The sequence below is a fragment of the Rhynchophorus ferrugineus genome, unplaced genomic scaffold (genome assembly GCF_030347505.1).
Source record: "Rhynchophorus ferrugineus isolate W39M unplaced genomic scaffold, kcgeb_rfMv2 rfM4, whole genome shotgun sequence".
Classification (NCBI taxonomy): domain Eukaryota; kingdom Metazoa; phylum Arthropoda; class Insecta; order Coleoptera; family Curculionidae; genus Rhynchophorus; species Rhynchophorus ferrugineus.
This window is the reverse complement of record NW_027472583.1, coordinates 29,392,681-29,406,964: the sequence shown is the minus strand read 5'-3', so window position 1 is coordinate 29,406,964 and position 14,284 is coordinate 29,392,681. Positions and strand designations below refer to the sequence as shown.

At 32.3% G+C, this 14,284-nt stretch overlaps 1 protein-coding gene across 6 annotated transcripts in view; it reads left to right on the top strand.

Moving 5' to 3' along the window:
• gukh (NHS actin remodeling regulator GUK-holder) overlaps positions 1 to 14,284 on the top strand; it is a 199,744-nt gene that overhangs the window by 148,640 nt on the left and 36,820 nt on the right. For 3 of the 6 annotated variants that reach the window (XM_076402673.1, XM_076402674.1, XM_076402672.1), the window contains exon 1: positions 5,263 to 5,414. The exons of the other annotated variants lie outside the window; for them this stretch is intronic. In XM_076402673.1, the coding sequence (XP_076258788.1) occupies positions 5,393 to 5,414 (22 nt within the window). In that variant the 5' untranslated portion in view covers positions 5,263 to 5,392. Of the gene's footprint in view, positions 1 to 5,262; positions 5,415 to 14,284 lie in introns of those variants that run through there. 6 annotated transcript variants of the gene reach the window in all.

The following is a 14,284-nucleotide window of genomic DNA, read 5'->3' as shown; positions in this document are numbered from 1 at the left end:
TGGAGATGCCAGCAGTTTTAAGAGAATGACGTCTGTCTAGTAAGCCAGTCCATAATACAAAATTAGAGTCCGTTGATTTTTTCTTTATTTTTAATTTAAACCTTACCAAAATATCTGAATGTATTCTCTATCTATCTCTAATAACAGTCTCCCCATTAAGCATTGAAAATCAAAAAAATCTAATTAAAAAATTTTTAAAAAATTAAATTATTAAGAAAAAATGTATCTTCAACTATCAAAATATCTTATGGCAATATACTGTCTATTTTCACAAACTGCTTAATCTTTAATTTTACTAACGATTCTATGTTATTAATGTTGTGTATTATTTGTTACAATATACTTTCCACCTGACAGATTTTTCTCTAAAACCACCTAAAAGTTGACAATCGTTTTCTTATTAATGATATTTATATATTCGAGTATATAAATCATCAAAAGAAAGAAACTCAATATATCGGCATATGACTTATTGCATAGGTGAGCTGTCAGATATAAAATCACGTTCTTGATCTCGATCGGCTTTTAAAATGTCCGAGAAATATGTGCCCTCCTATTTCGAAATGCCATGACACAAATAGGAGAACGTTTTTTTTATGCGCGTCCAATGTGACTCCGAACACCATCAATAAATTGTTCAGTGTTGAAATGGTGTATAATGCATCGGAGAAAACCTTTCCGTTTGTTTACATTGCATTAGATTAAAACCAGTATTAATTCACATTACGACATTTAATTGGCCGACAGTTAGGATTGGTGGTACTATGCATGTTCGACGAGAATAGACCGGATGTGTAAACATAGATTTAAAAAAAATAGAATGCTGTAAATTATTACAGGTTTTAATCTCTAACATTTTCAGTTATAGCAGAAACAATTCATCTCTAGAAGACTTTTATGGCAACAACTAGTTCTTAATACAACGTGGGACAAAAGTCCTGCTATCATTTTGATTGCCTATTACTTTGCTCAAAGAAGCGATAAGTCAGTTTGGTCTTCATAAAAAGTTTATTTGGTCTTTACGCTTTTTTTTTTTTTTTCGTTATGATGAACCCGATGACCCGATGACCCCATGGTGACCGCGATTCGCTATGCAACTTTCGACTCTTTTTAAGTCATTTTCATGGCATCCTGCTACATCTGACGCTGAATTTCTTCAATTTCGTGACGAATATTGTCTTTAAGATATTTAATCGTTTGGGACTTATTCACATAAACTTTTGCTTTTAAAAAACCCCATAAGAAAAAGTATGGTGCTGTTAAATCCGGATATCTGGTTGGCCATGCTAAATCGCCACTTAGCGAAAGCGCTTAGTCTTCGTGGAAAAACGTCATTCAATAATTATTGAATTGTTGAACGAGCTGTGTGTGGTGTGGCCCCATCTTACTGTAACAACCCGTCCATGAAAAGCCGTTTAGCAATAACACTAACTGCAACACCTTGATCATTTTCAAAAAAATAGGAAACAATGATGTTTCCAGCATGAATTCCAGCATACAGTTGTTTTTAGTGGATGCAATGATGTTTCATGAATTAATTGAGGATTTTGTGTTCCCCAAAACTGACTGTTCTGTTTATTGACGTAGCCACTGAGAAGAAAATGGGCTTCGTTGCTCATTAGCAATTTTTGGACTAATTGACTTTTGTACGGAATCATTTACAAATCAGTTTTTAAAATTCGTCTTAAACTGCGTGCAGAAATGTGTAACTGGGAACCACGTCTTCGAATTAATGTGACTCTGGTGCGCGAACACTATCGCGCACTAGAGCCACATTTTCAGCGTTACGAGACGTCCGTTGTCTTCCAGAACGAGATCTATCTGCTGTCGTACCGTACTGTCGAAAATTCGCATGTAAACGATAAATTGTGGTTTTGTGAGGTTCTGGACGATTAGGATATTTTTGACGCAATATCCGCTGAGTGGCAATAATGGAACGATTATTTTCAATAACTATTGTCACTATTTCTGCTCGTTCTTGTGGCGTATATCCATAATAAAATTTGGACGTCTACACAACACTACGGTTAAGGAGAAACTGATTTAAACGTCACATAACCGAGATTTCGCGAAATCAAAATGGTAGCGGGACTTTTGCCCCACAGGTTATTTTCTGTGTTTACAAATATTGAATTACTACGATTTTTTCTGTAATATCATATGATAAGATTGCATAAACCTTAAATAAATAATATAAATTGAAAAGAGGGAAATAGTACAGAATAATGAACACAAACCAATAAAATTAACAAAGCTTATATAAAATTGTTTGTTAATCTTTTATGAATTTACCTTCTAGACAACTTAATAATTATAGTTAATGGTACTTAATCATAATTCGTAGTAGATGGCGTTATTGATAGTTAGTAACGTTTTGCTAAATAATGTCCAGGTCTAGTTAATTATAATGTATAAATTATATTAGGAATACAAATTGGAAGCTAATATTTTTGGAAAGCGACTATAAAATTCGCAAATAGCGTTTGTTGGACTCCAAACTAGCCATGTTTATTCAATTAGATGTATATCACGCTGTGCCTAATTCGTAAATGCAATAATGAGGAATTGCGAACAAATATTTTGCCTTGACATATAACTGTTTTCCGTTGGCGTCCATCGTTCCATCTTTTGTAAAACGGAGGGTTTCTATTTAAACCCCTAATATGTAAGCTTCTATAAGCCATAAATTATGGTAAATATGTTTTTTTTTAATATAAGCAAGCATCAAACAAAATATGTATAATATTTATAAAATGGTTGATTATATATTAAGCATTAATTTAAGCAAATGAAAAAAGTGTTAAACACTATAACGCCTAAAAATCTAACGTCTGGTTGAACGTCTCTAGATTTCAATATGACGACATTAAGCGATTTCAGTATGAAAAACATGAAAAAAACATACATAGATAACACATGATCTAAAAAAAATCATAATGGATTTAATGTTACTGGTAGCAAAAAATAGATCTATTTTGAAAATCCTGAAGCTAAAAATGCGCGTGAAAATGGAAATAAATCATTACTATGTGTTTAATGAGATTTGAGGGGTATATTGGTGTAAAATTCAAAGGTAAAACTACATCAGTTTGCGTAAATAGCTATAAATAATTGTACTAATCAGTCGTATTAATATAACAAGGAAAATAGAAAACAGAAAGAGAAGAAAGGTCTGAACTGTGTCAAAAAATACTCCAAAGTATTTTTTCATGACAATACTTATAATTTCATGTTGCTAAAATATTGCAAATGCATCGAATTCTGCTGAGAAGTTCTGCTTAAGCCACCGTATTTCCCTCTTCTACTATTTACTGATCATTTGATTATCATCTACGGCTATCATTTGTTTCATATTTTATCAAGTTTTCAGTAGGAGATCGAAACATGATAGAAATGTATAAGACAGACCAACAGGCATACTTCCTTTAAATCTGAATAAATTTAATATCTAATCATAATTAATAGGTATTGTAAATCAATACAACATATATATACTACTGAGAATATGATATCTACATAATATCATCTGATACACCATCAATAATTAAAATAAATTGTAACATTCAGTGACCTACTAGTATTAAACTTCTTTATAATTAATTACGCATACCGTTGAAAAGATGATATATCGATATAAAATTGTTTGAGATTCAATTTATTCAACTTGCGTAGGATCGCTCTAGCTTTATATAAAATTTAATGATACTACTTCTACACCAATATAAAATAAGATTTTTTTCTAACAAACTTTTTATTTCACACAAAATTTCGAGCAAGCGGATTGTAATTTTCTAAACTAAATCGTACAGTTACGGTTTTTTTATTGCTCTAATATAAACTCAAAGCCGGCAACATTTATAATTTCTGGCAATTGATACTAAACGTGTTTATTTATTTCCATTTTTGAAATTCAAGTTCATTTGCTGGTTATAGACTGTCTTTTTAGTTTGATTTATTCTTCTTAAAACATCTACTTGATTCATGCTTGATTGTAGCATTGTATTTTTATTTCGTACACATTTATTTATTATCAGCTTACATATACATTTACTACTCCATATGAATCTTAAATAATTATAAACAGTGCTAAAATCGTCAGTTAAAAAAGCTCCTTCAGGAGAAGTGCTGCTTTCTATCTCACATCTTCAATGGACTTAATTGTTTAATTATTTATTTTAATGCTGATTTCACCACCGGCTAACGAAGCAGTTTAACGCTGGACTGGTACTTCGTTTCATTATAAATATCACATGTTATTGCTCTGCATTCAAATTCCAATAAAATTTAAACAATTCTCAGTAGTACCGAAAATGTCAAGACAATCATTTTTATAATTTTTTTATTGTTCAAATATGACAATTTTTGGCCAGTACTTAGGCACAGATTTATTGCATGACAAAGTTCAACTTCTATATTTTTACGACAAGAATGAAATCGCTGTCAAAATCAACAAATTATATAGATTTCAAGTGATTTTTATGATGTACATAAATAATGATTCTAATGTAGAACTATTTATACTCTCAATTTGACCTAAATTCAAAGAGTTTGGTTTATTAGTCAATCATAAAGTCAATTTGGGCCTATAAGGTGCAAATATGGAGTTGCAGTAAGACATCAAACCAACTAGTAATCCAGCGCACAGAAAACCAAAGTTCTACGATTAATTACCAATGCTTATCGCTACGTAACCAACAAAGAGCTGCACTATGACCTCGAAATCAAATGGATACACGAAGTGATCCAAAATTTCGTTTTAAAACATGAAATAAGTTTGCTAAATCACAGCAACATGGGAGCAATACAGCTACTGGACAACACGCAGAAAATTGAAGTGTATTCTTAATTTTTGCTAAGTAGATTAGTTTTATTTTTAAATCCCGGACTTGCCTTGCTGGTTTATTAATGCAAGTACAACAGAACAGTAGTGATAAATTAATTTGTAAATTAAGATTATACTAAGCATATATAAAGTAAGATGTAATTAATTTAAAAAAATTGAATAAAGGTCGAAATTAAATTCAAAGAAATTTTTCACAATATATAATTGAATTTCCAACAAAAACGTTATTTCATAGTCCATATACATATATTGTAACAACTAAAAATAAACTGATTGATTATTATTTGGTCGCCATTTATTTATAGCACTATCATTAAATATTTAAGACGCTATTACCGTACTTTTTCGGGATCTAGCTCTAAAGGACAAAAGTACAAAGTTCGTCCGTATATATATAAAATCGATCTAACCACAACACGGTCATTACTGTTCCAGTTTGTCGTATCAATCAGTATCTATTGTCTTCCGAATCGTTCGAATCAGTCTAAGAAACGATGCTATTTATACAAACCGAGGAAAAAGAACAAATAAGGCTCTACCGATGTTAAAATGAACTTGTTATCTTGTCTCGGTAAGTTTTCTCTTTTTATTCTCATGTTATTGATAGTGGTCCATTAGTCGCTGTAATATATTGGTGCTAGAGCAGAAAGAAATAAATGTATATGAAAGTTTTGCATATAATAAGGAAACTAACGATGTAATTGGTCGCTGATTAGTGTGGGTTATTCATATTGAGCTTTTTTGATATCATTAATTTTATCTTTCCTTTCGTAGGCCATTATCGCTATTTGTAAGCGGTGTATTAAGGATTATAAAATTCTGTTTTAAGAGATAAATCGCATAATCTCTAGAATCTCGTCAACATATTTTTCTCTGCCCAGAATATATCGAATTATGTTCGAACATACTAATTGCGTGAAACTTACAGTATTAACGTTTTAAATATCAATATACTAGGTATGTCGGTAATTACTTTCCGGTTTTGTATCATATTTCACTAGCCCTATAATATAAATAAATATGTAATATTTTGATTTCTTAGATATGTCATGGCTTCAAAAATATGATATGAAGTAATTTTTTCATCAAATTGTATTGGGTGATGAAAAGTTGATTTATTTCGAAACCTGGTGTAACTTTTATCGCAAAATCTTGCTCTGCCTCTGGTTGGATGAGATTAGTGTCGTATGGTATGTACGGGTGAAAACTGAAGAAACAGCTGATACTGATTGCAACCGACAGAAAATTATTAGTTTGAACTGTGTATTAATCGGAAATGAAAAATTCGCACTCTCTTATACAGCAAAACCAAAGTATTAAATTGTTAGTATATTAAATCATTTGGTTAATTAGTTGAAATAATTTGGATTGGAAGTTTTATCACACCCGCCATACTCTCCGGACATGTCTCCATCCGACTAACATGTTTTTGCATCAATGGGCCACGCGTAGCTTTCACCAATTTCAAAGAAGTTCAAGAATTGCTCGATATACGGTTTGACACAAAAGAAAACTGTTTCTTGAGAATGGCATAAATTGCCGAAGAGATGGACAAAATGTATAAAATCAAATAGCCAATACTTTGAATACATACATTTTAACTATCCAATGTAAATAACGTATTTTCTTTAGTAAACAAATCTGAAAGGAATTACATTAAATTAAATAGTCCTATATTATCCGTCTGATTCACTACATAGTTTCAACTTCAGATTATTACTTGTTTCTATTAATATGTAACTAATTTCTATTAATTCTGTAAGGTCTAGCTTAGCTTAGCTTTCATTTTCATGAGGATATTCGAGATTGAATGAGCTTTTTAAACAGCTTTTAAATAATATTACAAATTTTTGGGAAAAAAGCATAAAATTTACAAAAGTACCCTAATATATAAATCCCATGAATTATGAAATTGGTAACGGTATTTTTTAAAAGTGAATATAACTGATTGTGAGCCCTCTTAAACATATTGAAACTATTCAACGAACCATTTAAATTAAATTGAACCACCCCATTCACCAGCTGAGATGACACTCGACCAACTAATTCAATTACAACAACAATAATAATAATAAAAAAATGAGCAGAGGCCCAGAGGATAATGGAGTAAGTTTCATTAGATTTTATTAACGGCAGTTAACGGGTGTTTGAAGCTTCATTGGTGGAGTGCGTCGTAAGGATTTTAATTGGAAATTATGGGCCTGGGCGCGGGAAATGCTTTCGGACAGGTTATAACTATTCGTTCGGCAGCGATTTTCAATTATATAAATCATAAGGACGTGGATTTATTTCTGGTGTTGATGGTCAGAAAATTAGCCTTCGCTTAAACTGTTATTAAAGACCATTAAATTAGAAAATTAGAAATAAGAATATAACATTCTGATTTTTTGAAAAATATTGAAATAACATAAACATTAATATTCAAAATTAGTAGAACTATAATAAAAAGAAATTGCCAGCTTGGTTGGCGGAGTGGTAGAAATAAGACGATCCTCCTGCTGTTACGATAGTGGAGGGTTCGAATCCTGTTGAGGCATGGAGGTAAATTTATGTATGTGATTGTTCTTAGGCAAGAGTGCAGGAGAAATTATCCTATTGACGCCAGTGACCAAGCTGGGCAAGACCGAATATCTTCTGGGGTGATCTCTACATTGATCAATCGCCAGTCAGTAGGCATATTGCCGATGACAGTAGTTGGTAAATTTTTTTTTATTGTGAAAAATCGGCACAGTGTGTTTTATTCAAAGTATTGTCCATCGATAGCCACTACTTCCATTTCATCTGATTCCAATAATATGACATTTTTTGATATCATCATAGGAAGTGAAACGCTGCTCATATAGGTCACGACTCATATGTCGAAGCAAGTAATAATCAGAAGCAGCAAGATTTGAAATATATGGCTGGTGGTGTAGCACTTCCTATTTTATTGTTTCCAAGTATGTTTTCACCGGTTTTGCAACCTGTGGTTGATCGTGTCATGCTGAAGAATAACATTATTGTGTATTTGCTCGTATTCTGGTCGTTTTCGCTCACTGTCGGCTCAAACGCACCAATTATAATCGATGGTGATCCTCATTGACGCTTTCATCCAGTGATGCCTTCAAATTTTTTTAGCTGGCCAGAACGCTCATTGTTTTCAGTGTCAAAATCACCACTTTTAAAACGTCTAACCCATTATTCACATATTGAAATCGATAGAGCATGGTTGCCATAAGCATATAATGTTCATAATGACTTCCAGCTGCTGTTTTCTTCAAATTGAAGAAAAAATAATAAAATTTCCCGCAATGCTGCCTCAATTTACTGGGTACAAATTCAGAGATTTTCAACGCGTTAAAAATGTTTCTCTTCACACTTTGACACAGAAGACATATTGAAAAGTGAAGCCTGTTAGTGAAATTGATATACGGTAACACCATCTATTGAAAATCCTTTAAAATTAATGTATAGTGCTGTTATAAAAGATATATTTGTTTATTACATTTTCTAGTTTCCTTTTTACCAGCTAAGACTTACCTGGACAGGATTTCCTGTTTAACGTGAGTCCTCGGCATTAAGGCTACCGATTACTGAGTTAAAACTATACTGAATGAGAGACAATCAAGTTGTGAGATGAGATAATCCCAAAATACATCCGGTTCTACCCAATCTTGTTACTGGTACTCTTCCCCTATATTTAATCATAATTACAAAGCATTACAAACATAAATTCACATTTATTCACGAATGGGATTCGACAGAATTGTTAAAATAACAGTTAAAATAACTCCTGTAAAAACAGGAGTTCTATTTAATTTGTATAGGTATATGCAACACAGTTCATTTTGAAGTACAATATAGCATCGTTTATTTAATTTGACGTAAATCATTGGGTGATTCACAGGATCATATCTAATATTACTAGCTTAAGTCTCGCTGATTCTGGGCTACGCAGTCAGTTCTTCCAAGCAAGACAGGTTTTCGTCAAATCGTATTTGTTGTAATTGTGTTTTTCTCAAAAATAGTTCTTCAAGCATTCGCAACAGGTATTTACTACTAATGCTTATCCTGTATAATGAAGCCTAGTTACAAGATGGACTTCTTCCATTCCTGTATCTAAATTAAAATTTTTATTAAACTTAAAATATTAAATTAAATATTAAAATTTTATTATAAAAATTTTAACTCTAATATTTAATGGTGAACACCACAGAAATTACTAGCAGCATTGTTATTAAAATCTGGCTGAAATACTTCTTCGTTTTTACACCATCTCTCTAAATATATCAGTAAACATAATGATTATTATTCCTCTAGTAGTTCCAATAATGGATAAAGAGTACTAATAGTAAAATATATTTCATGGTATTCAATTTATTCAAAGTACGAGATACTAGAACTTTTTTGCAGTAGAAAGATACCATTGTTTTAAAACAATGTTGCTTTTTGTTTCAAAAATTGCATATATTCCTTTAAATTTTCTAATGTGGCCAATGAATGTATACACTTATCATCAAGAACCGATTCCATTACTTTACTACCACCAAACTGCAACTCTGTTCGCTTATTTTCGATCTAGTTCTTTCGATTCAATCGACTGGTTTGACTACTTCTTCGTGTCGGTATAATACAGCACTATTTTATTGCTATTAGAAATTAATTCATTCGTTTAAGATGTGACAGTCAGTGCATAATTGAGGAACAAAGCCAGAGGCAAATTTAAAATTTTGGACATGTCTGTCGAATGAAAGATGAACGGTATTCATGAATGCCTCAGTCATTTGTGGCAAAATCGATTTTTTGGATGGATGCTGCAAGATATATCTCCAAAAAATACATGAATCAAGAATATAAACCACTCAGTATTGTTTTTAATTTTAAGCAATTGTTCCTACTTATACTAACTCATACCTTTCGCATTGTAATTGCAAGTATTGTATCACATAACGATCAAATTCTTGTCATCAAACATGCGTTAAAAAATGTCTTCAAAAAAATTCCGCCATCTATAGTCTAGGCCCGGATATTGATTATAAAAAGTATTAATATTCCAATAGTGTAAGAAATTGCAGGCGTGTTAAAATGCTAAACAAGTTACGTCTATAATTAATCTTGTGTTTAATAATCGCAACAGTCAAACAAGACAGTAATAAAAAAACGAACATTTACAAAAACTGTTCCTGGCTATAATTACTACCGCAAATAGCTTCACTTTTAGCTATATATTAACAATGAGTCAATATCTAATAACCAAACCGTTGAATTCGTTCATTATTTTATTTTATTTCTGAATAAATATACTTAATTATAAACAAAGGATTGTATATATTTTATAATATTTCTGTTGAGTGGAAATAACACCATTAGTTCATCAATATAACTATCTTGGTTCACTAGTTTCCATTAAACCATTAAAACGTATTCTCAATAAAAATGATCATGAAGATAAATAAACATCTACCAAAAACTACATTCATCAAATTAAATGTGAGTTAAGCACAATCACACCGGACTTCAGAATGATTTACCAAAAAATCAGATAAGGATCAACAATTTAATAGCAATAATATACATTCCACCGACTATAAAAACTTATATATAGTGAGATTCGAAAGACTACTAATACGTATTACTTGCTAACCTTGCAGGACGTAAAAAAATGGCTCCATGATTTTTTTTTGGTTGATGTAACACCATAATTGGAATAAATCATGAATATTTGTCTGTCGACTAGTTGGGCTGCGCGACTGAACGTAATTGGAATATAACAATGGCAATAAAGTTCCTGAACAAATTTTCGATGCTTTAGATCGGTCGATTTAAAAGTTCGGTAATATATTCGTCGAGTTATACAAGCATTGTTCTACGATATTTAAATGGTTGGTTACTATGCAGGAGTTGTTTTTATGGTTGCTATAAATTTAGAGTATAAAATATCGCTTTTAGGTTATCAAAATATATAAAGATAATACATTTTACTTAAGGAATTTTCATTACTTTTTAACATAATATGTTAAAGAGCATTTAGATGAAAGAATGAAATTGGCGTCAACAAAAATTATTAGGTTCCGAAAGACTAGTCTAGAGACCAGATTTAGCACTATAGTATTTAAATTATGAAGAAGGGATATTTATTTCCAAGCGACATAATAACAGGTCAATTGAAAAGTCCCTGGCTTGACACATAGATGGCGCTACTAGAAGTAAATCCATTTTTTTTAGTTAGCCCTAACCCTCAAAATATACGTGTATAAATTTGACAGCCGTCGGATCATCAGTTTGTGAATTATAGCATTTTGAATGAAGCAACTTTTGTTATTGTGAAAAAAAATGGATAAAAACGCATTTCTAATGTTGATAAAATATTGTTTTTTGAAGGGAAAAGATACAGTTGAACAAAAAACTTGATGCTGAGTTTCCGGACACTGCCCCAGGAAAATCAACCATCCAGGATTGGTATGCTAAGTTTAGACGTGGTGAAATGATCACCGGAGAGACGGTGAACGCAGTGGACGCCCAAAAGAGGTTGTTACCGACGAAGCCATTTAAAAAATCCACAAAATGATTTTGAATGACCGTAAATTGAAATTTAATGAAATAGCAGACACTCTAAAGATATCAACTGAACGTGTACATCACATTATTCGCGAATATTTGGGTATGAGAAAGCTCTGTGCAAAGTGGTGCCGCGCGAGCTCGCTCACTTTTGACCAAAAACAACGACGAGTTGATGATTCGGAACAGTGTTTGAAGATGATCAAGCGTAACTAACCCGAGTTTTTTCGTCGATATGTGACAATGGATGAAACATGGCTCCATCATTTCTCTTCGAAGTCCAATCGACAGTCATCCGAGTGGGCTGTACACGATGAACCCGCTCCAAAGCGTGGAAAAACGCAACAATCGGCTGGCAAAAATATGACGTCTGTATTTTGGAATGCGCATGGAATAATTTTCATTGATTACCTTGAAAAGGGAAGGACCATCAACAGCGACTATTATACAGCGTTATTGGACCGTTTGAAGAACGAAATCACCGAAAAACGGCCGCATTTGAAGAAAAAGAAAAAGGAAAGGCTGCTTTACCAAAACAATGCATTGTCAGTCACAAGTCAGTGAAAACGATGGCAAAAATCCATGAATTGGGCTTTCAATTGCTTTATGTTGAATAAAAAAACTAAGTTTATTTGGTTGGTTTTTAACGACCGCATATGGCAAAAAAAATTGTGTTTGATCAAGACAACGCAACGCTTCACAAGTCAATCAAAATAATAGCAAAACTACATTGAACTTCCAATTGCGCCCACATCCACCGTATTCGTCAGATTTGGCTTCCACCGACTAATGGCTGTTCACAGACCTATAAAATGCTCACTGGTAAGAAATTTCGCTCGAATGAAGGTGTTATCGCTGAAACTGAGGCCTATTTTGAGACAAAATATAAATCGTTCTATAAAAGTAGTATTGAAATGTTTGAACGGCGCTGGAATGATTGTGTGGCGCTTGATGGAGATTACGTTGATGAATAAAGCCAGTTTTAAACAAAAAAAACGCGTTTTCTTTGTTACTCCCGGGACTTTTCAGCCCATGTGTTATTAATAAAAATCTATATTAGTGATTAAAGGGACTTTGTTATTAGAAGGTTTTCATGTATTTATCATACATATTTTATAATTATTACAGTATCATTAGAAGATCTACATTTTTATTATGTTTGTCATTTTAAACAATCAGCCATATTAATAAATGAGTTAATCTTTGGGTTATCCCATTGTTTTCAGAACATAACTTTATAACAGTACGATAAGTGACACCGATACCGAAAAGAAACAAGAAAACAAATCAATAAGTCGTAATTACATTAACAGTTGTAACAAATAATACGGTAATAAACGATTCGGTCCGACGATACAGTTACGAAAATCATACATTTCGCGCCGTTCTTTGTGGCCCCTGTCGTCTAGACCATAATAAAACTTATCTAAAGCACTGTAATAAACGCGATTCCTTAAATATAGAACATCACACCGATCGGTGGAATGCTGCGCGGTACACAGAGAGAGAACGCCCCGAGTGGGTAATTGAAAAGTTTTCTTCTTGGTCGGAATGTTTGCTTTTTTTTCACCCAGCTTATGCAACCGACTATGTATATAATTTGTTTTTTAAGTGTTATTAATTTATAACTGGAGATAAATGCTCATAACTACGAACAAACTGTTTTTCGATCTTATACTCGAATGTCCTAATATTACCAAGGTCAAATACAAGATAATTGAAATGCTTACGTTTATTCATTACATCCTGTATTTTTTACCAGGTTTTCGATTCTATAATTCCTCATCGATTCATCCTATCAAGATATATTGTTAGTTATACAAATTATGAATCGTGTAGTGTTTAAAAACGAACTTTTACTTGAATATTATTTAATGTTTACGCGCAGACAATACTGCCGGTTCTATCATACCTCACCGATTTCTTAGAATATCCAAGATATGTCTACTCTTAGTCATCTCCGGATTTGGCGCGTGCGCATATTGAGCTCCATTTAATTTTAAAACACAAAATAATCCAAGACGCATGCGTACATACAGATATATATATATATATATATATATATATATATATATATATATATATATATATATATATATATATATATATATATATATATATATATATTATATATTTGACCGTTATTATTGGCTATATAAAAAAATGTGAAAAATACAATTAGATAAAACGGATAGCAGCGGTGTTACCTGGAGACGAGGCTTGAGCAGTCGATGGTGGCACGTCTAAACCAAACGATGGTTGAGCACTGAAATTAATGGAAATACCCTTCAACAACATCCCAGATAAACGTCACGGGGTTGCCAGCTATTCGTTATCGGGTTCTAGTTGGCGCTGCTGGCACCCCGCCCGTGTTCAACATCTGGGATTATATTTGCGGGTATTTTGTAGATCGTTATTCCACGATGTAAAATTCGACATGCCTCAAGGTCACTACAGTTGAATATACATTGTTTTAATCATAAGAGTTAAACTTAATTATAAAATGTGCGTGGCTAGAAGTCTCATGATAGATCGAAAACCAATTAATCTTGGTCGTTCGAGATAACCCAATGTTTGGCTTCGTCATAAGAAGTGAGGTGCTAGCGGCCAAGTTAGTCGGAAGGAGTATTATGTACTAGTGAATATTATTTAATTTAGAGCAATCTCTCATAACGATTTAGTTTGGTTTTGATGCTCAATTTCGTGTGTTCATACATGTTCGGGCTTCTACTATGTACTAACACATTGTGCTAGTTAAAATAGCTTTTCTCTAAACTGAAATAAAAAAATATGTGACACAAAATAGCTAATGCTTAATTGTTAATTTGTTGATAAATGTGGCGTGTTCTTTTGTCGCACACAAGAAACTTATTTCTACACCTAATTTATATATGAAGAAGCTGC